The sequence below is a fragment of the Lepisosteus oculatus genome, chromosome 27, assembly GCF_040954835.1.
Source record: "Lepisosteus oculatus isolate fLepOcu1 chromosome 27, fLepOcu1.hap2, whole genome shotgun sequence".
Taxonomy (NCBI): Eukaryota; Metazoa; Chordata; class Actinopteri; order Semionotiformes; family Lepisosteidae; genus Lepisosteus; species Lepisosteus oculatus.
This window is the reverse complement of record NC_090722.1, coordinates 9,601,713-9,627,636: the sequence shown is the minus strand read 5'-3', so window position 1 is coordinate 9,627,636 and position 25,924 is coordinate 9,601,713. Positions and strand designations below refer to the sequence as shown.

The following is a 25,924-nucleotide window of genomic DNA, read 5'->3' as shown; positions in this document are numbered from 1 at the left end:
TGTTTGTCAGGTTTCTTTTGTGCACTCTTGGCTTTGACAGGCCAAGAGCAGACTAGCTAGTGGCAGTGATGCACAATTAAAAGTTTCACTGATGTACAACCGGTAATTCAGAAGAGTCAGTCTACTCGAAACCTGTTGAAAGACAGTCAGGATAAAGTAATAAAAGACACTGAAGCCCCCCCCCAATAACCAACATCAAAATGCTTATTTCAGTCATTTTAATAAAAAAAGCAATATTGTTACAGCTTTGTGATGACGTCTTAACCAGCCAAGTCACAGCAGTAGCAGAGCAGGAGGCACTTTTAAAACCCCCACACAGTCCCAGTTCCCTGCCCCTGAAACCACTGTGAAATGGGTACAACACGCCATTCACAAAACATACACAACACAGGACATAGGTTGCCCACCGCCTGAGCAGACGCTCCACAGCATCACCCAGCATGCGACTACTTGTCAAGAAAAAAACCCAAAATGACACTTTCGCACTTTTCCATAGATGTAATTCATCTGCGTACAAAACTGCAAACAAAAAGAAAGAGGTGTGGTGGGGGAAAGGGGGTGGGGTGGAAGAAAGATTCTGGGGGGTAACGTTTCCAGGCACGTCTTCCGGCGAAACATTCACAACCAGAATCCAAATCCAGGGTTCCTCCGCCCCGCCACCAGTCCGGATCAAAACAGTTCACGAGTTCGGGCGCCTTCTCCCCTTTCGGAACAGACGGGAAGCAACTGAACAAGCAGGGAGGTCAGGGAAGGGGCAGACAGCGCAGTTCACTCCGTGGCCAGTGAGAGGCGCTGTCACTGCTGCCAACCCCGCCTGAGAGGCTACGCCGGCAGCTGTTTTTACAGCGGTGGAGAAGGAGGGAGGGGAGGTGCCAGTGCCTCGTGCCAGCTGAGAGTCCCACTCCAGCACAAGCTTATTTCTTCTGCTTTGGGGGTGGTCTGAAAAAACAAAAAGAGAGACGGAACCGGATGTCAGTAACGATACAGCTCTGAACGGATCGCAAAGCGGCCGCGAGCGCAGCCCACCTGTAGACGCCCACGACGACGGCGTGGTCCCTCTCGTACGGCTCCAGCGTCAGCTGCTCCTGCGGCTTCATGTTCTCCTGGGTCATCTTCTTCACCTCCGAGGCGAAGACGGCCTCCGGCGCCGCCGTGGAGTCGATGCAGTTCGCCTGCGGGGGAGGAGGGAGAACGCACCAAGGATGTGACGGCGCCCTGCCACCAGTCCCCGCGTCGCAGAAACAAAGAGGAAGGACCCACCCCAGGGCACAGCCCTCTTGCATGTAGTCCAAGGGGCTCACAACTCGAACCTGTGACCCTTCTGCAGCGACGATAGCTAGGGCACGCCCGCAGTCGAGCGTGCTGGCGTTGAGAGAGAACAGCAGCACCGCCAGCTGCCCACTCCACTATTCCATTAAGAAGGAAGCAGGTCCATAACTCCTTCCCTGGAAGTCCCGGCATTTGTATGGAGCGGACTGCTCCTCCCAGTGATTCGTCCTGCATCCAGCTGGCAGGTGCACGTCACAACCCCACCTGCCTAGCCTTTGGATCCCCGTCCCCTAGGATCACCCGTTTTTTTATCGGAGTTTATCCTCCCGCCCCTTCCCACAAGCCCACGCCGATGAAGCACCTTGATGGAGATGACGAAGTGGCCGCCGTTCTTCAGGAAGTTGTGCGCGTTCAGGGCCACGATACGCGTCTGATCAGGCTGGGCCACGTCGGCGAAGATCACGTCCACCATGCCTGCTCACGGGGGGAGAGACCGCGGGGGGTCAGGAAGGGCCCGGGGCCACCTCTAAGCTACGCGCCGTGCGACGCGAGACTAGAGATGAAGACCGTCACCCCGAGTGTCTCTTACCCACGAGCATCCTGTACTTGTGTGGGTGGCGGGCGTCCTCGATGATGGGGATGATGTTGGTCCTCTTCTTGGCCACGCTGAGCAGGTCTCTTCCGGAGCGGTGAGAGAACTCCACAGCGTAGACCAGCCCCTCCTGCGCAAAGGGGAGTGGGGGTATTTATTCAAGGGGGTGCCCCAGAGACAGTGGGTGAGAGGCTTAAAACAACAGCCCAACTCCTTCACTTTTGTTGCCAGGTGTAAGACTTTACACTTCCTTTCCCCCAAAAAACTGAAGACTACTCAGAATAGGCATGCAACAAAAGAACGCCCACTTAAAAGAAAATCAGTATGATGAGCTGTAAGCACAGGTTACAAGCCATATTAGAAAGGGAAGAGAACAAAGGAATACTGCGAAGGCGTCAAGCTTTATTCAGGAACGGGGAAGATGCAAATGCTCGGACTGGGGATAAGGTCATCTGTGGAGTGCCACAGAATGAGGAACACTGCTCTGCCTGGTTCACATCAATTGTCTTGTTCCTCATACAGTTAGCATACAAGTCAAGGTTGCAGATGACAAACGAAGAGGGTTAAATACCACTCCTTTACACAAAGGCTTGTGGGAGCATGGAACGCCCTGCCCAGCCATCTTGCGGAGCTAGACTGCTGGCTAGCTGGATAGGCTGAAACAGTTAAGTGGGCCACTCTCATTTGTAAGCACTCCTGTGGCCAAGATAAGCCAGTATGTGGCGTCACTGACCGGCCCGACGATGTCCGAGACGTGGGAGACGGTGGTGCCCGAGGCCGCGCCCAGGTACATGACTTTGGCCCCGGGTCGGATGTGAATCTGGTCCACGCCTCCCAGGATGGCGGCCGCCAGCTTCGAGCGGAAGGGGTTCCATGCCCTGTACTCGATCTTCGTCTCGCCCTCCTGCGAAGAGAACCCCAACGGGCCGTGAGGATCCAGCCGCCAGTCCCACCAGCCCAGGGCCCAGAGCAGGGCTGCCCAGTCACCACCCCGGGCTCCTGCTGCAGACCCGTCTTCATCAACAACACCCGAGGGCGCAACTCTGGACAGCACCTGGGAGACCACAGACGGGGGCGGGGCCAGGGTGGACAGCGCCCGGGCAACCACAGACGGGGGCGGGGCCGGGGGTGGACAGCACCCGGGCGACCACAGACGGGGGCAGGGCCTGGGCGGACAGCGCCCGGGCGACCACAGACGGGGGCGGGGCCAGGGAGGACAGCGCCCGGGCGACCACAGACGGGGGCGGGGCCAGGGAGGACAGAGCCCAGGCAACCACAGACGGGGGCGGGGCCGGGGAGGACAGTGCCCGGGCGACCCACCTCCACATTGATCCTCTTCTCCCCGTAGACGGACTCCCCCACCACCATGTTCTTCGTCACCAGGGCGTCCTCCTTCCCGCGGCAGATGAACACGCCTGAGGGGCACAGGAGCCAACGAACCCATCAATACGCCTTCAGACTGCGGGAGGAAACTCCATGCAGACGGCACCCCAGGACTGAACCCAGGGCCCGGCGCTGCGTGCACATACAAGTCCATCTTCTACATGACGTATTCATCCGTGCACGACCTGACCGGGGCTGCTAAAAAGCACTGGGCGGTTCGTTGAGAAGTCAGCAGGCCGCAGAACTTACTGTATTTTAATCGTATACCTCAAAGACACTGCGATCGCTGGCAGACGTACTTCAGATCACTAGAGCTGGTCTGTTCACTGGCAGTGCTAACTGCTGTCCACCATGCTGCCCAGCCTGAAATTCAGCTGCTGTTATTTCGCAGTGAGCGGTGCCACCGGTTCGGGGAGACCCTACCTTCGTGTCTGTGGGGCTCCACCGTCACCTTCTTGCCGCCCCGGAAGCCGCCGCCGCCGCCGCGGCCCCCTCTTCCTCCTCGGCCCCGAGGGGTGCCCCCGCGGCCCCCCCGGAATCCCCCCTCGCCGCCGGGAGACCTGAACCCCCCACCTGCCGAGAGAAAACCCAGTGAGACCTCCGGCGGCGCTGGGGCCGAACCCCCAGAACACCGCACCCGCCCCGGAGGAGCCCGGCACGCCCCAATTCCCGGAGCCCGGCGTCCGGCTCCTCCTCCCACCCGACAGCCCCTTGAATTTTTTTCCTTTCCCGCTTCCCTGCTTGAACCTCTTCTCCTGCCCCCCACGACCTTCCTGCCCGGTGTGTCCTTCACCAACGCCGGCCCCTGGTTGACCAGACAGAGCTCGACCGCCCTCCGGCTCGGTCTGGGCCGCTCTCTGAATCAATCAGCTTAACGAAGGGCTCGGTGGGAACAACAGACCAGGAGACGCTCGGTTCGAGAACCACTGTTGCCGAGGATGCTGGGACACGGAAACGACAAACTGACAACCAACCGAAAGGCCTTTCTGGGGGTCCCAGAGAAACGTCCTGCCTAAACCACACTATTCCCGTCAGAGGCCCGTGTAGCAGGGCTCTTTCAAAACGTCCCGGGGCAGCCGCTGGGGCGCGTCAGGGAGGGATGTTACTGCAGCACCAACTATCTCACCCCCCCAGTGGCCTCTTCATCGCCCTGAGGTCCCCGTCCTTGTGATCCTGGAGGGGACGAGCCCCCCGCTAACTGGACACTCGAGCGGTGTGCCCACCCCCCCCGGGTCAGAGACACTTACCTCGGCCGCCTCTGAAGCCGCCACGCCCCCTGCCACCGCCTCGGTCCCCGAACCCGCCTCGTCCGCGGCCTCCGAATCCTCCTCCTCCTCGGTCTCCGAATCCTCCTCCTCCTCCTCGGTCTCCGAATCCTCCCCTCCCGCCTCTCGGACTGAAGCCTGCCGGGAGAGAACCACAGGAGAGGGGGTTACTCGCCCCATCGTAGAGCCGCCCGAGAGAACCACACAGCGCAGGGCCTGTCCAAGTGCGTCCGCAGGGCTGTCCAGTCAGTGCGTGTGCAGGGCCGGTCAGTGCGTCCGCAGGGCTGTCCAGTCCTGCTCCTGGAGAGCCGGTCAGTGTGTCTGCAGGGCTGTCCAGTCCTGCTCCTGGAGAGCCGGTCAGTGTGTCTGCAGGGCTGTCCAGTCCTGCTCCTGGAGAGCCGGTCAGTGTGTCTGCAGGGCTGTCCAGTCCTGCTCCTGGAGAGCCGGTCAGTGTGTCTGCAGGGCTGTCCAGTCCTGCTCCCGGAGAGCCGGTCAGTGCGTCCGCAGGGCTGTCCAGTCCTGCTCCTGGAGGAGCCGGTCAGTGCGTCCGCAGGGCTGTCCAGTCCTGCTCCTAGAGGGCCTGCAGACACACTGACTGGCCCTCCAGGTCTCTTAAAGGCAGTATCGACTGGAGAGCCAGGAGAGGCTGTGCAATTGGCCCAGTTAAATCAGCACTCAGCCGGCTCAGCTCCTCAAGAGCTCAGTGGGGAAGAACACCCTCAGACACTCCAGCTGCCCGGGACCAGGGCTGGACACCCCTGGGAGCGATGTAGGGAAGCACTGCAACACCAAAGTGTGCAGCTGCACAAGTCCTCCCCCACCCCCCCACAAACCACACTGCAGGACGGCAGCTTCTCCTGTCTCACTAACTTGTCTTCTAGACACAGGACCAGACCGCCGACACGCTCCTTGACTGGACACTGTAACGGTCTGCAAAGCGCGAGTTCCAATAGTTTAAAACGGGCAGCGGCCAGGCCACCGGACTCATCGGCTGACTCGCACAGGCTGCGGGTCCGAGTCCCAGGTAGAGACAGTGCAGCTGCTGTCCTGTGCGGGTGCGGCACCCCGACCGAAGCGGTAAAACACCCCGACTAAACCGGCACACGTGCGCCTCGCCCTCGACAGACACGCCAGTGTCAACATCACCGTCAGCAGCTGCGAAACATGTACCACGTGGGGCCAATGAACCCGACATGAAAGGGCATTTAAAAAGCGAGAACCGGACGCTTTTCTTTACACGGAGGGAGGTAGGGGTGTGGAACAAGCCGCCGAGCCACGTCGCTGAAGCCGATTAAAAGCAGCTGAAGAAGGTCCTGGGTTCAATTAGCTGTTAAGCTGACGGACTAAAGGGGCTCCTCTTACTTCCCTTACTTACTTTTCAACTGCGAGACACTGACCCGAGCCCGGGAGATCCTCTCCGATCCGTAATCGATCACAATTAGCGCTAGAAGACGCTTTTCGTTTTACAGACTTTGGAACATCGCTAGGAAGCGCACGTTTAAATCGGACGTTTTTCTAAAAGTTCGAGCATGCAAGGAATCGGTCTGTGCGCTCTCACAAGGACCCCACGTCTCCCCACACCAAGCACATGGCCGCGGCACTGAAAACGATCCCCTCGCACGAAAACGGCCATCGCAATCGTTGTGTTGTTGTTGTTGTTGTTTTTTTGGCATTTGGCTTCGCTTAACGCCAAAAGACACCCGCTTCCTTCCGAAATTCACGCCAGAACTCAAATCACGAGCAGGAGAGAGCTACAGGGCCGACAGCAATCCAAGCCAAAACATCAGTTAACGCTGGATCCAAACTGAGCGACGAACTAGTCCAGCACGCTGCGCCCAATACAAACACATTAACTAGCGTCCCAGCTGCTCACGGCAACAGGAACAGCGGGGAACTGTTGAAATTCCGTCTAAATCGTGCACGCCGCGTCAAGTAATCGTCTGGAAGTTACTAAAATGAGCCTAAAACAGATCCTAAACCTCCGGCGTGCGCAGGCCACGACCCCCCGTCCGCCACCGAGAAACTCTCCTCTTCTGCACGAACCAGCTGGCTTTAACTTCGAAATGCGACTTAAGAAAATAGGAGCCTCCGAACAAGGCAGACACCAAACTCGGAGCGGGTGGTCTTTACGGCGCTTGAAGGCATTTTTGCCTTTTATTATCACGTTTTGTTTTCGGAGGGTGATTTGTCTCCGGCCCCGGTGAGACTCGGAGGACAGGAGCGGCGGAGCTCCGTGTTTTTACCTCCCGGGTCGTTTTTTTTTTCCCCCTTTTAACGCGTCAGAGGATCGCGGATCTGCTTACCTGGCTTCATGTTCGCGTCTCGGGATGTATCGCTGCAACGACCTGGGCGCAGAAATCGGATGAGTTGTGTCGCCGCTCCGCTCTCCGTCCTCCGCACTCGGGCGCTCGCTGTCTCTCTCTCTCCTGCTCACACGTGCTGCGTCCGCACCACATGGGCCGGCGGCGGAAGTTCCAAGCCCGCGCGTCCGAGCGCTTCCTCTCGCCGGCGTCGCCCACAGCGCCCCCTACCTCGGAGGACACACACTGCAGGCCGCTCTCCACCTCGGGTCCCCCACAAAGCTGTGTTTCGGGAACTGGAAATACAGCTTTTGGTATTTTGGTATATTTGGAAATACAACTGGAAATACGACACCTGAAGAAGGCTCCACGGCCGAAACGTTGTGTTCTCTTTCTTCTTTTTTTCAGCATGGAATAAACCTATTACTTGTTATTTTTCGGAATTTTTTGTCTTCGAAACCTGTACTTGAAACCCATTGAAACCATCTTCAACTTTTTTTGTTCCGTGCACTTAAAACATCTTATTGTGGCCGGAACTTATTCAGTCTTACTCTAGTTGAAGCTTACACGTAAGCCTAGTACGCTTTACCTTTTAAAAAAGCTCCACCATGGATTTCAAATGAGACTTTGTGCTGTTAAATTACTGTGCCGCCTCAAAGATCTGCGCAAGCTCAGTGAGTCCTAAGTGTTAACTGAACAGGATCTTGTTCAGTGGGATAGGTTTATGAATTGTTAAATGCTATACTCCTTTTTTACAGTTTCGAAATGGTTACTTCTTGTGTATCGTTATCAGTTTCTTTATGATGGCGATGTGATTATAAAAGTATTCTCCTATGATGTTTTAGGTGTTTTGAAATGCAGTTGGGTCGCCCTCTAGTGGACGGGGGGGGAGGGTGGCTCAGAACTGTTTATTTTTACAGTTCGACTAGACTGATATTTCAAAGTTCTCTCGAAGAACATTAAACACATTAAAGCAGTGATACGAACGAGGGCAGTGAGGGACACCGAGCTTCATCAAGGCAGCCAGAACAAGGTGATCGCAGCACGGAGGAACCCATTTTCAGCAATAATACTTTTATTTACAGACCTGATTAATAGAATTGTGCTTGAGCTTTGTTGGATAACACTTAAAACACAGCACTACAATAATAATAATAATAATAATAATAATAATAATAATATGCTCCATGAATCTGTTAGAAAAGACACTGCTTTATGACAATGTAATATGGCACAGCAGAAATAAGTTTTGTTTGCTGAAGCCCCATCATGGATTGAGATTACTGTAGGTTTAGTGGCACAAAGAGTAGATTCTGCTAAAGAGGTGACAGATATTTAGCCCTGTCCAGTACAAACACGAAGCTGCACCGTCTGCTTAACATGAAACCATCCTTCTCAGGGCCTCCTAAAACAGGCCCGCTCGATCCTGCAGTCCAGGCCCGTCTCCGGGGTTCAGACGATCGCAGACGAAGGCCGGATCGTTGGTCACCGGAGGGCGGATTCCAGGAACAGGCTCTTCCGCGCTCAGTCCCCGCACAGCGGCTTTCCTGCTCAGGGCGCGGCATGGCCGATTGCAGAGCCAGGAGTGCACCCTGAAAGTCAACCGGTTAACGATGATTTCAGCCGGAGTGACCGGCAGAGGACAAGGGGCTGACCAAGGCGGGCTCGTCGCTTTCAGCTTTCATCCAAAACACTGAGGCGCTAGAGGGATCGGTTACTGCGTCAGTGCATCAGGGGCACACAGCCCAGCGTGGAGGTCTTGAACCAGCAGCCCCCTTAAAACCTTATATATTACAGCTGCTGTTTCAGCTCACCCAGTAGATGTGTTGATAGCGTCTTCGGAGAAAAGGGGCGATGATCTGTGTAAGTGGTCAGTGGCACTTAGTACCATGGAGTTGTATTGGCAGAGCTTAACAGGAACAAATGACCAATAAACAAGGTGGCACTTTTAGCTGGGGTAAGATGCTATTGTATAGAGATTGTGTCAGAAAGAAAAAAAATATCTAGCGATCCAGCACGGAATAGTTGATGCACTTGTTTCTGTCACAATCCCTTCATCACATAGTCTTGTGACTGAATCATTAACCATAACTATAAGCAGCCAGCCTAGTTTTTCATTCATTGACACTTTGCAGATGTGGGAGGACTTAATCTCTTTTCTGAAGTCTCTGGTGGAGGCACAGTGAAAGACAGCAATTTTCAGGAGGCTCTCTCCTTTATGATAAAGCACACACGTCTGTGTTGGCTTCCAAATTCTGTTTCCACTCACCGTTCAGCTGAATCCCTTGACAGATGTTTCCCAGCAGGTCTTCTGGTTAGCGGTCCATCTGAGCTCTCTTGTGACTTAATTGGACCAGTTATATGCATAAGGATTGAACAGATGTGCTTTCAACATACGTTTATTCCTGCTAAAAAAGCTGCTATCAGAAGTGAACCGGCTGTTCCTTTGTGATTCAAGTATTCAATTTGGAATTGCCAAATATTTTTCTATTGTCTTTGGACACATCACAAGCTCCATAGTGCCTTACGGGAGAGCCAGTACTGATTGGAGCACTTTGCTTGCTGATGTCACTGAGAACCCACAGGAGTCTGACAAGTACTGGTGATAGGATTGGCTGAAGTGCTGACCAATCAGGATCAAGATTCCCCATGTGGAGGCACGCGATTGGCTGAGACATTACTGACCGTGGTCCGCCCAGAGCTCGGCGTCCTGCGGGAGCCTGCAGGCGAAAGGGCATCTGTAACAGAAACGCCAGCCATCTGCTGGAGTCAGTGGGGCAGGAGACCAGACACAAAGTGATGTCACCTGGCTCTGGCTGCAAACCCTTTGGCTGAAGGCCTGAGATACGCATGCTTTTGACTTGATAAATGACCCGCGAACAAAAAAGCACTGAGAACATGAAAAAAAATTGCACAAAGATGTAGACGCCAAATCTATTGAGCTTTTTTGAGATTTTGATACAGATCCCCTTTGCAGAGGAGGACATGCCATCCGACGGACTTCCGGGAGCTGGGCGCGGACACGGACAGGAATGGATTTTGCGAAAGGGTGAACGTGCGTCACGCTCAAACCTTAAGGCAAAGGAGAAATAAAAGAAGGACACAGTCGTCTCAGAAGCAAGTTCTGCAGCTGCTATAGTACCTGCAGTGTGGTTCTGCTTTACGGAAAGGGGCATATGGGGGCTTATTTTATTTTTTGCTGGGGGAGGGGGCGGGGGGGGGGGGGGGGGTTACTCTCCATTCTCCATTTTGTTGACATCCCCGTTGGTGACATTTTGCGCCTCCCCTCTCCCCTCCTCCGAGTCCCTCCTGAACACCTCCTCCTCCTCTCCTCCGCCTCCCTCTTCCTCTTCCCCGGCCCTCGTCCCCGGTCCCTCCGGCAGCTCCGTGTCCCTGCCCGGCCCAGTGGCCAGCTTGGGGGGGTCGGCCGGGGGCAGGGGGATGGCCTCCCCCTTCTTGGCCAGCTCTGCCAGCTCCTTGGCCGAGCAGGAGGGGGTGGGGGTGTCGTAGGTGTTGTGGAAGGTGTCATAGTCCACCTCGTAGAAGCCCTCCTCAAGGGTCAGCACCGGCATGAAGCGCTGACCCCACATGACCTCCGAGTCCAGGTAGGAGCTGCGCGCCTGGCACGTCATCCCTGCCGGCAAAAACGAGCAAGAGGTCAAAGGTCAGAGGTGGGTGGGTGGGTGGTCAAAGGTCAAGGGTCAGCACCCAATAGTTCTACCCTGCTGCAAATGCACCAGACCACTGTTCAATCCGTCCGAGCAGCAAGAGGAGGGCATGTGACATCGGCTTGGTTTGAGATGTTTCCTGAGCGTCAAGACATTCTGAGGACAAAGCGCTCAGTTTAATCATTTACTCTGACAAACCACTGATGTCTCTTCAAAACCGAGGTACCGGGAAGTATCAGATTAGCGACTGGCAGCCAAATTAACATGCCGAGTCCAGTGGCCTGCCTCTTGCTTCTAACCTGATTGTATTCTTAAGTGCTACCAGACTCCATGTAATACCGTTGAGTGTTATATGGAATTAGCATATTTAAATGGACCTACATGACAGTTCTTAGCAGAAAGGGTTGAGTTTTAGTTTTATGTTGGGTGGTCGAGTTTTGATAATCTTTTCAATCAGCTAACTTTCAATTAAGGAGAATGGAAACGTTTTGCTTAAACATTCCGTGTTTCACGGCTTAGTTAAAGTGTTCTATTGAATTAATCAAAGACACAGGGTTCCAGTTCTCCTTTCACAAACCATACAGAGGCCTCCATACATACAGCAGTGAGCAGGCCATGACAGAAATGCGGTTTTAGTACACAGTGGCTGTGAATGCGTGTCTCGTAATCCTTGATTAACGCTGAGAACACAGCTTGTAGCTGCTCTGTCTGTATGGGTGATGGGAGTACTGGGGATGACAGGCGTTGGCATGCAATTACTTTGATTCCAAATTAACAGGAATGCAATTTCTCAGGAGCTTTAAGCGCTGTGAAGATGATCTGACCCTCGAGGCAGACCTGCTGTCAGAGCGCAGAACACCTCCCAACAGCTCCCTCGTGCAGTGAGGTCTCCCCCCCTGCGCTGACAGGAAAGGGCATTTGGCTGTTTGTTGTGAACCTGATTTCTATTCATGGATCACACGAGGAGTGTTTCTTTTCGCCTCCGTGTTTCTGTAAATCATTTCCACGAGATATTAACCAAAGCAAAGAGAAAAGTAAGACCGTTGAACACGATATGGAATTAGCATATTTAAATGGACCGAAATTTCAGTTTCTTAGCAGTAATGTTTGAAATCCAGTGTTACGTTGGGTCGTTTAATTTCTGTGTCTCTGCTTGGGCCACTTTGAAAGGATTATTCAAGGGTCAAGTGGAAGGAAGGGAGGAAGGAAGCCAGTGACACCTGCGGGCTTCAGAATGCTGTGCGACTGTAATATGTGTCCCCCACCTCTCACTTCAAGCGGTTTCTGCCTGGAGACACTGACTGCTCAGGATGATGTCAGCCGCTCCAGCCCACTGCCAGTTGCCCACCTGCACCCTGAAACTTCCGAGACCACCACTCCATAGAGCAAAGGAGCAAGAGGTTCAATCGACAGGCGGCACAAGTCAGAGATGGTTTGAGTCGGCCTTGGAGCCCAAAAACAACATCAGCCGAGAAGGAGCACTCCAAGAATCCACCGAACAGGAGGCTTCATGCGGTACCTTTCCATGACTGATTGTTAAGATGCCCCTTTAAGACGTGCGACAGTTTCTATCACTGCAGCATCGGTCACTGTAAGGACCCCGTAAGGACGACCCACTGGGAGGGGGTGCGCGGGGCTCTAATTAGAAGCAGCTGCGTGGGTTCGTAATGAGCAGCCGAACCGATGGGCTGCCGATCAGGTGTCCGATCTGTCCGATCAGCCAGATCTATTATCCACTCATGTCCCTGGAGTTGTCTGGCTAACGCATCAGATCAATACTACCAGTTTTCTGGTATTAGAAACATGCCGCACAGGGATTAGGGGTTGGATAGCACTCATGCCTGCTGGCAATTTAATTATTTATCTTCCCTTGTTAGAGCATCCCGCTTCATAAGCCCAGCTCAGAGCCCGTAGAGCAGATATTTCCAGAGCACATTGTGCCTTCCGGGCCCACAGTCCGGGGGATTTCTCCCTGCTCAAGATGTTTGTCCCCATCTTAACAGGGGATCGTCGGGACTTGTCATTCACTAAGTATTTCTGTTTGCGAACATCCCTGAGACTTAATGAGACCCGAAGGTTAGAAAACAAGGCGTGGTTGAATATGATTAGGAATTGGGATTTTTTTTTAAAAGAATTCGGCCCGAGTTTTTGAAAGAATCGGAGAGTTTCTCAGCTAATGCAAAGGCGTAACACTGGAATCTGAACCTTGGTCCTCTGAAACACCCCATGCAGACTGTATGGTAACTACACGCACTGTACTACAACTCAGTACGGATAGTACTGTAGTAACTACACATACTGTACTACAATTCAGTATGTGTAGTACTGTAGTAACTACACGTACTGTACTACAATTCAGTACGTGTAGTACTGTAGTTACTACACGTACTGTACTCTTTCTCCTGCTGTTTTTAATATTTACGGACTTCTGAGCTGCTCTGCGTGGCCCGTGTGCAACCTACTGTATCGTCTACTACTGCGGTCCGACGTCATGTTTTCAAGAGAGCGGTCACGGGCGAGAGGAGATTATTCCACCCAGTTCAGCCTGCTCGCAGGCGAGGAGCGAGCCGACCTCAGGATCTCACGCAGCCTAGTTCTGGAAAGACCCCGGTGCTTCAGAGACGACAGCAGCCGCCGCGCTGTTCTGGTAAGCGGTCACGATCTCCGCACGGGTCCCGCGTGGCTCTCCTCAGACCCGTCTTCTGGCTGCTGACTTCCTGTCAGCTCATCGCGGGATGGAACGGGGATTTGGACGGGAAAGCCTGTTAGCCGCAGACGGGGATGAGTCCCTGAACGCTTTTCAAGCTGGAGTAGCGTTGAATTGCGTTCTCCCTAGCCACGTCCTGTCAGTCAGCGTGAGCTGCTGTGCTGTGGGGCTCCTCACACTGAGAATCATGTGTCAGCGTGTCATAGCGTGACAGCAGTGGGTGCAGGGCAGTTTCGTGGGGGTATTTTTACTTTAAGCGGCACAGAATGACCAGTTTTCCTATCGAGGTCAGGTGTGTTTTTTCTCATCGTATCCTCTGTGTTCCTTTAATCAAGGCCTCCAAGCCCTGCTGAAGCGAACTGTTCAATCGCCACTACCGAACGACGCAGTGTTTGCCTGGAAGCCCATCGATGACCACACAGCTGGAGGTCACGTGCGAGATTGTGAGGAGTGCTGAACCGGGCCGAACCGGGCCAGGGTCAGGGGGGCAGAGAGGGAGATCAAGGTGAGGGGTAAAAAAGTCTTTCTCTTTTGCTGGCAGCACAACGCCAGCGTCGACATTTCGGTATCTGCTGCTGATAAGACTAGGGGCCTGCGGACACAAAGAATGCTTGTTTTGAGAATCCCAAAGAATTAGTTTGTGTAGAAGGCCAATAATAACTACCTGCTTTCTATACAATAAACTCCTCTTCTGCTCAGCACAAGGGTCTCCAGTGGATTTTTACTCGACAGAGGAAGAAGGCCCCGTCCTGATCAACCGCACACAGACTCTTTTTTTAATTAGCTTCCGCTCCTTAGCTCTGCCTGCCCACTCTGTGATCAGCAGGACACTGCCACCCCCTGTTGAAGTCTCAGAGTTCAGGACCAAAAGAGGACAGATACATAAACACCCCCGTATATGTCAGCCAAGGAATACTGTTCCTGTATTTAACTGAGGGTGAAGAGGAAACGGAACAAACCTTCTTAAAGACCAGAAAAGTCATCTTCACCCAGCAGAATAAGTTGCCGCTCATCTGGACACACATTTAGCACAGCATTTAATTTTACTTCTTGCAAAAACTGCAAAGCGATGGAAAGTAAATTGCATGGCAGAAATGCATAATGAAGTATTATACCTTTCACAACCCCCACACAAGGGCTTCACTTGCTTTTCGAGTGAAATCTAGAATATGTAGCATCTAGATTATGTTTCTCTCTTCATCGTGATACAAACAGCTGGAGCATAAAAGCTCTATAAATGCGAACTAAGCTTAGATCACACAGAAAGCTGGTGACAGCTATTCCGTCTGACTGTCAGTTTTGATACCATTGCAATCTGTGATAAGCTTCCCTTCTGGAGATCAGAAGGGATGTCAAAACTACATCTGTACTTTTTTGATATCTTCAGATCTTCTTGTTGCTTTCCTTAAACCCAGTTATCCACCCTTCCCCAATCTGTTTTCTCAGAGAGGAAAGAGAAGTAATCGTCTTCATAAAGAGACAAAACAAATCCTATTTCGATATCTGGGATTGAGGATCAATGACCGTTTTTCCAATGTTCAAATCCCCAGCAGACTGCGAGCTGAGGCCATCTCTATCTGCCTGCTGTGTGCTCATAGGCAGCTAGAAATTACCTCATAATTCACACAGAGCTTCATTTACGTTTTCCAGTCACATCCCTGTTAATGCCTCTCCTTGGAATTGCCCATTGTTATCAACACGATGCAACGAGCCCCCCTCCAGTCTTGCAACCAGAAGGCCGTGCTCTCTTGTCCTGCAGTGGGAGAGCAGCTCGAGGCTGGTGTGCTGCTACAGTGAATGAGCTCATGTGTTGTATAGGCTGCACAAGGTTAATCTGTCCGCTGTATTGCCCCTTTGTGACCAGGTCTCACTAGCCAAGCAGTGGGAGACCTCTAAAAACTTCTGGCTGCAATTGCACATGGTTTGGTGGACCAGTAGGTGGCGCTCTTTCCTATAGATTAGTGTGCCCACAGGACGCACAGTGTTTTAGGAGGTCTTGTTAAACTTTGGCCCGGACTACTTGACCATAAAGAGACTCTATGGCCCTTTTCATGAGAGCAGGCGATTAGAGGTTCTTGTTAAGATCATTTTTATTTTTTGATTATTTTTTTTTGCGTTAGGGTGGCACAGTGGCACAGGGGTTAGCATTGCGGGCCCCGGGTTCGATTCTAGCCCTGGGCTGCTCTCTGTGTGGCGTTGGTATGCTGCCTTCGGGCTCGTGTGGGTTTTCCCCCGGGCGGCTTCGCTTACCGGTGGCCTCCACCATGCCCTCCAGGATGACCACGATCTCGAACTCCTCCTTGGCCAGCTGGGCCTGGGAGATCTCCCAGAAGGGGCTGTGCTCGTTGAACTCGTGGGAGATGATGAGGGGCGAGACCAGGAAGAGGCGGTCGTCGCCCGTGTCGAAGCCCACGTTGATGTCCGTCTGGTTGAGGGGGATGAACTCCCCTTCCTTGGTCTGCTTGGACTTGATGAGCTTGGCCCGGATGGAGGCCTCCACGATGTGGGAGTTGCGCAGGTCCCCCACGCGGAACATCAGGCACAGCCGGCCGTCCCGCAGCGAGATGACGGCCTTGTGGGAGAACATGAGGGTCTCGGCCCGCTTCTTGGGCTGCGAGATCTTCACGAACATGCAGCCCACCATGAAGGCGTTGACGATGGAGCCCAGGATGGCCTGCACCAGGAGCAGGACGATGCCCTCGGGGCACTTGTCCGTGATGACCCTGTAGCCGTAGCCGATGGTGGTCTCGGTCTCGATGGAGAAGAGGAAGGCCGAGACGAAGCCGTTGAGGTTGTTGACGCAGGGGGTCCAGTCGCGGTCCTCGGCGTGCTCCAGGTCCCCCCGGATGTAGGCGATGAGCCACCAGATGAAGCCGAAGAAGATCCAGGTGGTGGTGTAGACCATGGTGAAGACCAGCAGGTTGAAGCGCCACTTCAGGTCCACCAGGGTGGTGAAGATGTCGCTCAGGTAGCGGTACGTCTCGCGCACGTTGCCGTGGTGCACGTTGCACTTCCCGTCCTTCTCCACATAGCGCTGGCGGCGCTTCTTGCCCGGCTCCCCGGCGCCCACCACCAGCGTGCGGTCCGTGGGCACCTGAAACGACAACAGTGGCCGTTAGTGACGCGGCATCCCTGCTGGCCAAGGGGACCTGCCAACTCTCACCTGGCAGCCCACTGGAGCCCAGCAGTGTGAGCCTGGTCAGTACCTGGATGGGAGACCACCTGGGGAAAACTAAGGTTGCTGCTGGAAGAGGTGTTAGTGGGGCCAGCAGGGGGCGCTCACCCTGCGGTCCATGTGGGTCCTAATGCCCCAGTATAGTGACGGGGACACTAGACTGTAAACAGGCGCTGTCCTTTGAATGAGACGTAAAACCGAGGTCCTGACTGTCTGTGGTCATTAAAAGTCCCAGGGCGTTTCTCGAAAAGAGTAGGGGTGTAACCCCAGTGTACTGGCCAAATTTCCCATTGGCCCTTACCAATCATGGCCTCCTAATAATCCCCCTCTCTGAACTGGCTTCATCACTCTGCTCTCCTCCCCACTGAGAGCTGATGTGTGGGGAGCGTTCTGGCGCACTATGGCTGCCGTCGCATCATCCAGGTGGGGCTGCACATTGGTGGTGGTGGAGGGGATCCCCATTACCTGTGAAGAGCTTTGGGTGGAGTGTCCGAAACTGCTATATAAGTGTAAGCAATTATTATTATTATTATTACTAGTTTTCTTTCAGCTGCGGGTTTGCACTGCACTGAGAGGGCAGATTGTGAGCCAGGATCTGAGAAATTCCTGATCGCAACACGTCTCTGAGCTGGCTGACAGCAGTCTTAGTGGGGTGGGTTTGAGACAGTATTAGTTTGGCAGAAAAGCCCCCTACTTGTCAAGTGGAGTCAAGTATAGTAAAAAGTGGAAAAGATGGGGAGAGGGTGGTACTGGAAGACAATGTGAATATTAAAAGAGGGCACCACCTTGTCCTTGGGGGCATCCCAGCGCTGTTTGGGCAAATTGTTGCCCTGGTTTTCCACATCTTGCCCCATGCGGCCTTTATAGCTGCTCATCTCCTAGGAGCCTGGGCCACAGTTTCCTGCCTGTGCCCCCAGAAGAGCACCCTGGACTGGGCGACAGACTACTAGGGCTGGGAGATTGAGGGAGGGGGGACAGGGAGACAGGCCGGCCAGCTGTAAGAGAGGAAAAACAGTATCAGACAGTGTAATAAAAGCACACCAGTTCTTTAACCAGATCATTTACTGTTAAAAAGAGTGAAACATGATGCTGAACCACTTTCACTTCCTTTCCTTTCTTGCTTGGATACAAAACTCATTTTGCATAAACTCCAGCGAGTCTGCCAAAACTACACTAAAGAAAAATGAGACTCTGATGTAGTCTCGGAAGGACTTAACAGCTTGGAACGTTTCCAATTGCTAACGGTGAATGGTGCTCAGATTTTACTCTGTGAAAAGACACTTTTACAGTCTTGCCCTTTTTAAATGAAATCGTTGCAAACTCTCTTCCGTTCCGCAAAGTTACCTTCAGTTTTAAAAGAGTCGTCTCGGAAACTGATGTTTATTTCCTCTGGTTAAACTTGATGCATAAAAGCAGCGATACTGAAGCCTCAAAAAAAGAAAAAGAAAAGGTATTTGCAGTCCTGGTCCTGCAGGACCCTGAATCTGCTAGGTTGTGTCCTGCTGAGCCCTTAACACCTGCACTCATCAGTGTCTGCACTGGATCTGCTTGCTTGTTAAAGGCCTTGGTTTTAAAAAGACCCTAGCTCCGGCACACCAAGCTTCATGCAGTCTGTACTCCATCCATTTTCTAACTGCAGGGTTATCCAGCAAGCAACAGGCGCAAGGTGGGACGCCAGTCCATCATAAGGCAGACACACAGAAACACGGGTCAGTTTTCCCAGAGGCCAGCCAATGAACCCATCAGCATTATTGTGGACTGTGGGGAACACGAGCGCACCTGGAGAAAGCCATGCAAGCTTGGGGAGAACATGCAAACTCCACACAGACAGCACCTCAGGCTGGGAAGTTGACCCCAGGGCCCCAGTCCTGCAAGGCCACAGTGCCACTGTGATGCCCCAGTCACTTCCTAACTTGCTAATTAGGAATTTCCCCCCCTTATTTCTCTCCAGCTCTAAACAGCTGTTAGCCCCTGACCAGTTTATGATGATCAGACACAGGTATGAGACACCCACGCTGGGTCATATCCCAGCTCAGACACCTGAATAAGGGCAACTCTGAAAATCACCAGTTAATGCAGGGTTGAGATCAATTCAATATCGCAGTTCCAGTGTTCCCTCTAATTCTTAATGGCCTGTGTGCGCAAAACCTTTTCCCCAGTGACAAAAACTCGTGCGCACTAAACTGTAAACCTGAAATTATTTTTGTTAATATAGTCATCCTCGTGGAAGCACAGAGATCCGAAAGACCGGGACAGCGATTCGACGAGCCCGGTCATAGAGACTGAGTGTCGAGCGAGCAGGAGCAGCGAGGTACGAGACTACAAGAGCACAGATATCGATGATCGAGTAGCAGTAATAACGCACACAACCAAGTTGGGCCTCTCGCAGCCGGTCTCATGTGGTCGATTTAGCATTTTTCAATTGACGACCGTGTTTGTTTTATTATCATCATATTTCTTTGGGGAATTGAATTTTTAATGCGCGCAGCTCCACGTCATGGTGTCATGACCCGTGTGCGCGCGCACACACACACACACACTGCCCAGTTCACTTTCCCTGAGCCGAAAGCAATTTTAATTTTTTTTTGTTTTTTTTTAAAGTGAGATTCACACTGAAAATCGAGTTCAGTCAGCCTGGAATCGGCGAAGCGGTTGCTGCAGAGCCCGGAAGACACGTCGCTCCTTCAGGACCAGAACTGAGCACCACTTGCCGGCTCGGGAGGGCTGAGCGCTCCGAGAGAGATGTATGCAATACTTTTCACCTGCTGAAAAACGTCAACACGGCAGTCAGGCGTCGTCGCAAAGCAGTAATGAATTAGCGGGGAGGGGAGGTGGAGGAGTGAAAATGAGGCAAACAGGCCTGATGTGTCTCAACACCCCCCCCCCACCAAATTTAATTTAATAGGCCCACGCTCTTAGAAACAATCAAAAGCGCCCATAGCTCTTATAACGTTATCGGCGCTAATAGATCTGGTTTACTGTAAAACGAGGACCCGAGGTATTAATATCGCTAATTACCAACTCGTCACATTTTTTTTTCACAAAGGGCTTTTTCTGAGCCTACGCGGCATTTGTGAGCTGCTGGGAGACGGCTGCCTTCTTTTGTGTTTCGTTTTTCTTTTTTAATTAACTAGTCTAATTAGCTTCATATTTCCCAGCCCCCCGCTTCGCCTAATTGACGACAGCTGGAAAGACTTCTCAGGACGGACTAATAACAACCTCCGCGTCTCCCGCTTTCCTCCCGTAGAGACCTTGAAGGACTTTTTCCTCAGCTCCTCGCAGTGCTCTATCAAGACGGTTAACCGGCCTCTGCCCCCCCCAAAAAAAGGTCAATAGAAGCGATATGACTCTAAAGAACATATTAATACAGCAAATTAGGAGCTCGTGAAGGATACCCCTCCTCCGGCACAACGCAGTTTCTTGTCGATTTTAATAGAGAAGTGAAGACAGTCGTTAGTTACAGAGGACGGCGGAAATTGAGCTAGAGTGATAGAGTACCGTCCCTTATTTTATCATCTGCGGCATTTCTAACACATTATACCGATTTGTAACTGGAGGACGGGCGACTCCGTTTTACACCAAACTCCGACCCGCCGTTCACTCATCGAAGTGTGAAATCTGCCCTTTAAATTTCTATTCACTAATCTCCATTCCTTCAGACCATGAACACTGCGCCTACGCTGTTATTAGTTACAGCAGCAAACGAGGAGGAAACAGTGCAATTTAGCATTTAAGACAGGGACTAGACGGAGTGGTTTTGCAATCAACACCACTGTACTATTATAACGGTATTGCCGCCGCAATGTGTCACGAATTGTCTGAACGGCCAAGTGTGCGGCTTCAGCACACTTCTCTCAAGAGTGTGTTCGGCAGGGGGCGCTATACTCCCGGAGAACCTGGAGGTATCTTTGGCCTTGAGCCGTTAATGACCTGATTGAACTCGTTATTTGTTTAATTCGACAGTTGGACGCTGAGGAGTTAAAGGGCTCTAGAAAGGGTATCGGAGCGTCCCGTGCAATAGCGGTGCTGCGTGTTAATCCGGCGATAGGGCCGCGTGTGCTGTGCAATAAACCGGCATCGCGTTTCCCAACCGCGCGGGGTGGAGAAAAGCGTCGGTCTCCTGACGTCCGGGGCAGTGCCGCTTCCTCGCCTCGTCTTCTAACCCTGAAGGTCACAGGGCCTCAACCTTGCTTGATCGATGGATCAATTGATCAATATCCAGATCAAACTCATATACGCCAGACAGACGGAGGACACCGCAGTTCCAAAGATCTGTCGTGATTCTCTCGATCCTCTCCTCTCCTGGAAATACACACGAACTGTATCGCACAGCTTTGTTTTTCTCATGAAGCGACAAAATATTCATCCGATCTCTCGTCCTCTTGTCTTTGAGATTTATTTATATATACACTACATAATATATAATGATATCATTTGTTATGGATTATAAATACATGTTTTGATATTATTACACAACAGTAACTGTATTAAGTAGTATTATTAATTATAGTGATAGACCTGAGATTATATATATTATTTATATATTTTAGACTAATCAGTTAAGAGTTTCTGCAGGACACACTTCAGCTAATGGCTCATGGACACACCTAATGGCCGCATCAATCACTGTTGTAAACGCTGGGAAGATCATCTGCATTCTGTGCGACGATAAATGTTAAACTGTTAAACCGTCATTGAGTGGGACGCACAGCTTCGGGCGCTGCAGAAATCCCACAGGCCAGAAGCTTTAATTTAACACATCACTCAGGCCGCTGCCGGCTGGGGGTTTCAGCCCAAGAAAAAAAAAACATGATACGAGTTTCTCGCTCGTCGAATCTAGGCGAGACGCAGGCCTGTGGCTTTTCAATTCACTCGCCGACGGAAACAAAAAAACAAATACAGACCAGAAAGAGCTAAACGTAAAAAACAACAACAACTGTGAAGGAGCCTGGGTTTGGAAGAACAGGTCATCATTTAACCTTTCGTTCTTACTTATTTTTACTGGAGCGACAACAGTTCGTTGGGGTTCGTGAGCTTTCCTGGCAGTGAAGCTAGGACAATGTGTGCTCGAAACCGTTTTTATGACGAAAGCGCACTGTCTCACAACAACGTGTAATGCTTGTCGGGACGCAAATGGTGTCGATGACTATAAATAGCAGGTATTTCCGTTTGACTGCCCGTTCTTGAGCGCTTGAAGCCCGATTCTTCCCGAGATCGCTCGACGTCTGTTCGTGTTACCTCTCGCTCGGCTGCCCCCCGTCTGCCGTCGCTCAGGGTGGTCCGATCAAGTTTGTTTTCTTTTTGCCCTCAATGCAAAGCGCTTTCAGAGTCCTGCGGGTCCAGCCTCGGGCGAGGAGGCGAGACCCCCCCCAGTCACTTCGGATCACCTGCTACACCGCACCTCATCGACGCCGAAGGACAGAGACGTGCCTGCGGACATCAGGACTGGAGGTTGGTCGTGCAGGACCGGGAGGGGAATTCTGTCCCGTCAGTCGACCAGCACAAGCGATCCCAGCTCGCTCGCTCCTGGGTGCAGGAATTCAGCGGACAGACCGACGTCCCGCGCCGGAGAGCACTGCTGAGCCAAAAACCCATTCTCTGAATTGCCTGTCTGTACTGTAGCGGGTCCCCCTTAATTCCCCTCTGCACAGGAAGCGGTGTAACAAGAGAGGCAGGGGACTGGAACTGCGGCTCAGGAAATGGGGTTGAAAGGCAGCAAAGCGGGGAGAGAGCGCAGAATCCGGTTTTCCCCACGGTTCTGTGGTCTGTGAAGTTTTCAGCCCAGCAAGCACGAACAAGACCATCATGAGATCGCCTAACCGGCGGATTGAAGGTCTGATATTTCCTCTGTATTGTTAAAACAGGCTCCAACGGGGTTTCGTTTTGTCCCCGAGATCCACACGGCCCAAACTGCCGGTCCCTGGTTTCTTTCATCCCGCGGTGAGGACGCCGTTTTGTATGTGTGTGTGTGCACGTATAACCAGCGTTTTCTGGGACAGTTAATTAGTCGGCATGTCAAACACGAATCCCAGCGGGAGCAGGCTGCTCACGCCGGGGAGCGCAGATCCTAGAACAGATGAAAGGCGACAAGGCCGGGTGATCAGCGACCGGTCCTTCCGGTAACAGATTGTCGGCCCACGTGCTCTTCACAGTTCAATCAAACTCCTGTGAACCAGACAGGAGGCCACTAGGGGGCGTGTTTCAGTGGCTTTCTGTCTTGGCCAATCTAACCAGACAGAGCTCATATGCAAGTCAAAAAGATGAGCAGAAATTTACGCTTGAAGTTCGAGGCCTTTTTAGAGCCATTTTGCAAGAGTTTGGCATTTTGAGAGTTAGGGGTTATGCTGGGGAAAGGGTGTGGAAGTGCAGTATGTGGGATTTCCTGCAGCACTGGACTGACCTTTGTGCCAGCAGCCTAAACTCGGCGACTGGGCTGACCTAGAACTGCAGATTGAGAGGAAAGGTGGAGAGGGGAAGGATATCGGTGTTGCGCAGGCCTCTGATGCCCAGTGAGGGCCACACAGAACACAGCTGGACAATCCGAGTTATTTCCTACACACTGTCTGTTCGGCAGCTCTGCCAAAACATCTGCTCTCCTCTTTTGGACCGAGCCCCTAAAAGAGATTCCGTACAAAATGCTTTGGCTTTCCTCCTGTCAATATACTGTAGCTCCTGCAGTTCAAAATCCCTGCTCCCATAACTGGCACTAAAGGTGGATACTTCTATTTTGAAGATGTCGATGTGATCTGGGACGGATCCGCGGATTTTGATGGCGTGCTCCGCACAGCGGCACAGATGATGTAAGACCGAAACACTAAACGGCGCCCAGCAATACCCAGACTTAATCTTTCCTCCACACGCTTCTCTGAAATCTAATAACCCCAACGAAGATTAAGACTCTCGCCTCCTCCCTCTCCCCTCGGCTGACTCTCTCCGACTCCGTGTCTGCTGTACGTTGGATTGCCGGATGCATAATTCATGCCCAGCTTGCGAGAGAGGCCGCAGGCCCTGATCGAGGAGGGATATTGCCGTTCTGACTGGCGTTTCGGTTCAGCGCGCGGTCAGTGTGCTCCATCTTCGCCTTTCCAGCACCGGCACTTCTTGGGGGAATTGGGGAAGGCCTCGGACAGGCCGAGCGGATCCTACCACAGGACAAAGAGATCAGGGATAAGGGGGTTGGAGGAAGAACGGGATGGAAGGGCGAGGACCTTGAGCTGCAGGGGGACAGCCCTGCCCCCGGAAGCAGAGGACGAGCTGAGACGAGGACAGGCCGGTCAGCGTCTCGAGACGACGGTCGCGGAGACGTCCCGATCCGCGAAGGGCAAAGCAGAGCCGATCCCCCGCTTCGGAGAGGGCGCCTGTCCTCGGGAGCCTCCCATCGCGGACGGGGAACTGTGTCGGCCGCTGGGACTGGGAGGAGGCATGACTCTCCTGCTCGGGAAGTTTATCAGGGACCACCGCTCTGTATCGTCGGAGAAATGTTTCCACTTCCCCTTAAAAGACCGACGGGAGTCCGTGTCTGAAGCTAAAATATGCTAGGTGTATGTTTCTCAAAGCGATGAAACTAGAACAGTCCTGAAATATTGTTTTTATCTCTCACGCTTGAGATTGGCAGCATGCTGGGATCACACTCATCTTCCTCTTCCCTGTTTGCCAAAGATAACTTCTTTTAACACAATCGGTTACTTCGTTTCACAGCGCCTATACAACACCAGTGCAGAGTTGCTTAGTAGCCCTTGTGTCCAGCATTCAAACCAGTGCTGTATGTCCACCTTATACTGTGAATTACTGCAGCGTCAGCAGAGAACGTACAGTATGTACAAAGTTCACAAAATCCCTCTCGACAGTGTGGAGCTTTTGCACCAGAGACCCCAGGATTGTCTTGCTTTGGCTGAGGCCTCCTCTGATTCTAACACACCTCCACTCCAGGTGCGGCGGGCCAGCTGGAACCCAAAAGGATTCCCCGAACAGGTGATCTATGATCCAGACGTCTCAAGGTCACTAGCTGGCCGAGATGTCCTGGGATAACCCAGGGCACCTGGGATTCAAACTCCTGACACAGTGAACCCAGAATCAACAGCTGTAGTCCAACAGAGTAGGATTCCTCTGCCGGCCGCGGGATATGAACTGGCAACCTCCCAGCCACAGGCGCCGATCCTGAGCCACAGAGCCACCACGCCGCTTATACGCCTGACACTTCAGTCCAGATGAGGAAGGCCGGAACAGCGGAAGAAGACTAAAGCCATACAAAAGCACAAAAGACATGCAAAATATCTAAATGTGTTATGTGATAAGGAAAACACTGCTTTGAGGTATAGGAGGCAAAATAACTCAATTGAGGACTCAGATATCGCCATAAAAGCTTTATGGAGTGTAATCACCTCTTTATATAACTCCATTAGGAGACTCAGTAATTCTCTCTTTTCGGTTTTTCAAAAAGCCCATTAATTAACAGGCTTGGAGCTCTCTATATATTAAAAAAAACAACACACAGCCCAAATGGGCCCACTTACTGCAGCGTGAGTCAGTCAAGTGGCTCGATTAAAAGCCCATTGCAGCGAACGGACAGCCGTTCAGCAGATGAGGCTGCCTCAGAGCAGACCACTCCAACCTGAAGTGAGCAACGCCAAGTTCTCCGGTGTACTGCAGGCAAGCACTCTGACTAAGAGAGCTTATCAGAACAGCCTACCTCTTGCACACCGAAGGGAAAAGAAATGGACTAGGGCTATTTTTAAACTCCCATGGCATCTGGGGCTCGATTATGCTCCCCTGTAGTTCCAATTCTCCTAGATTTTTGCCCGTGCATAAAGGTGGCCCCCGTGGATATTTAAAGAGCAAGGACTCCTCTCCCAGACAGGCTGGCGAAATCGGGGTTTTCTCACCCTGGCCACCTCAATTTCTAGAACTAGTCGGACTCACTTCTGACTAACTGGCCCTGGTGTGAGTGTGCACGTCTGTGTCTCTGTCTGACCTGCGACGGACTGGCACCCTGTCCAGGGTGTACCCTGCCCTGTGCCCATTGCTCTCTATTGCCACCCTGAAGCCGAGATCCTATATTGGAAGAAGCAGTTAAGAATTGGATGGATAGTCAATCAGTGAGCTCTGGGTTATTCCTTTTATATAACAGCACACTTCACCTCCACCCCCATCGCCCCCACTGTGAATCGGGCCCAGGTGTTGCAGTGCAGCACTGCAGGGTGTGATCTAGAATTAAGCAGCCAGGTGAAGCATGAATTCACAGTAAAACCACAGCTGAAATGAAGCCACCGATGACTAGATTAAAGCATGAACGTGGCAGTATGCACGCCAACTGTTTTTACTGTATCGTACAAGGTGCCCGGTTTATATCTGACATTAATACTTAACATATCCGAGCAAAGTCAGAGCTTTACCTCAGTTTATTTTTTGTCTTTTAAAGGTCAATCCCACAATGATGAATGATGGGTCGTTACAATGTGCCAACCCTGATTAAACGTGTTGAACTCTACATAAAGTAAGGAAGTGTTGCTCCTGCTCAGAGAGCTTACAGACAGGGACTATGATGCCCGAGATTTTCCACGACTCA

The 25,924-nt window shown here is 52.2% G+C and overlaps 2 protein-coding genes across 7 annotated transcripts in view; both read right to left on the bottom strand.

The window, feature by feature from the left end:
• Positions 1 to 203: 203 nt before the first annotated feature.
• On the bottom strand, positions 204 to 6,979 carry fbl (fibrillarin). Its single transcript, XM_069185441.1, has 9 exons — positions 6,813 to 6,979; positions 4,492 to 4,647; positions 3,668 to 3,817; positions 3,182 to 3,276; positions 2,595 to 2,765; positions 1,859 to 1,991; positions 1,631 to 1,743; positions 1,027 to 1,172; positions 204 to 939 (listed from the first exon to the last, which is right to left on the bottom strand). The coding sequence occupies exons 1-9, from the start codon at positions 6,820 to 6,822 to the stop codon at positions 915 to 917; spliced, it is 999 nt and encodes a 332-aa protein (XP_069041542.1). The 5' UTR covers positions 6,823 to 6,979; the 3' UTR covers positions 204 to 914.
• Positions 6,980 to 9,192: 2,213 nt separating this feature from the next.
• kcnj21 (potassium inwardly rectifying channel subfamily J member 21) overlaps positions 9,193 to 25,924 on the bottom strand; it is a 38,710-nt gene continuing 21,978 nt past the window's right edge. For 4 of the 6 annotated variants that reach the window (XM_015336570.2, XM_069185438.1, XM_015336568.2 and 1 more), the window contains 3 exons: positions 17,145 to 17,354; positions 15,435 to 16,278; positions 9,193 to 10,443 (listed from right to left, as the gene is read on the bottom strand). In XM_015336570.2, coding sequence (XP_015192056.2) covers positions 10,040 to 10,443; positions 15,435 to 16,278; positions 17,145 to 17,234 — 1,338 coding nt within the window. In that variant the 5' untranslated portion in view covers positions 17,235 to 17,354 and the 3' untranslated portion in view covers positions 9,193 to 10,039. Of the gene's footprint in view, positions 10,444 to 15,434; positions 16,279 to 17,144; positions 17,355 to 17,703; positions 18,909 to 21,597; positions 24,938 to 25,924 lie in introns of those variants that run through there. The other 2 variants (XM_069185440.1, XM_069185439.1) reach the window with 2 other exon arrangements.

What these genes read in the sequence shown, in the direction of transcription:
- fbl (XM_069185441.1), bottom strand. An exon ending in GGAGCCCCACAGACACGAAG is followed by an intron (nt 3,277 to 3,667) that starts GTAGGGTCTCCC and finishes TGTGCCCCTCAG; the next exon opens with GCGTGTTCATCTGCCGCGGG. An exon ending in ACTTCGTCATCTCCATCAAG is followed by an intron (nt 1,173 to 1,630) that starts GTGCTTCATCGG and finishes CCTCCCCCGCAG; the next exon opens with GCGAACTGCATCGACTCCAC.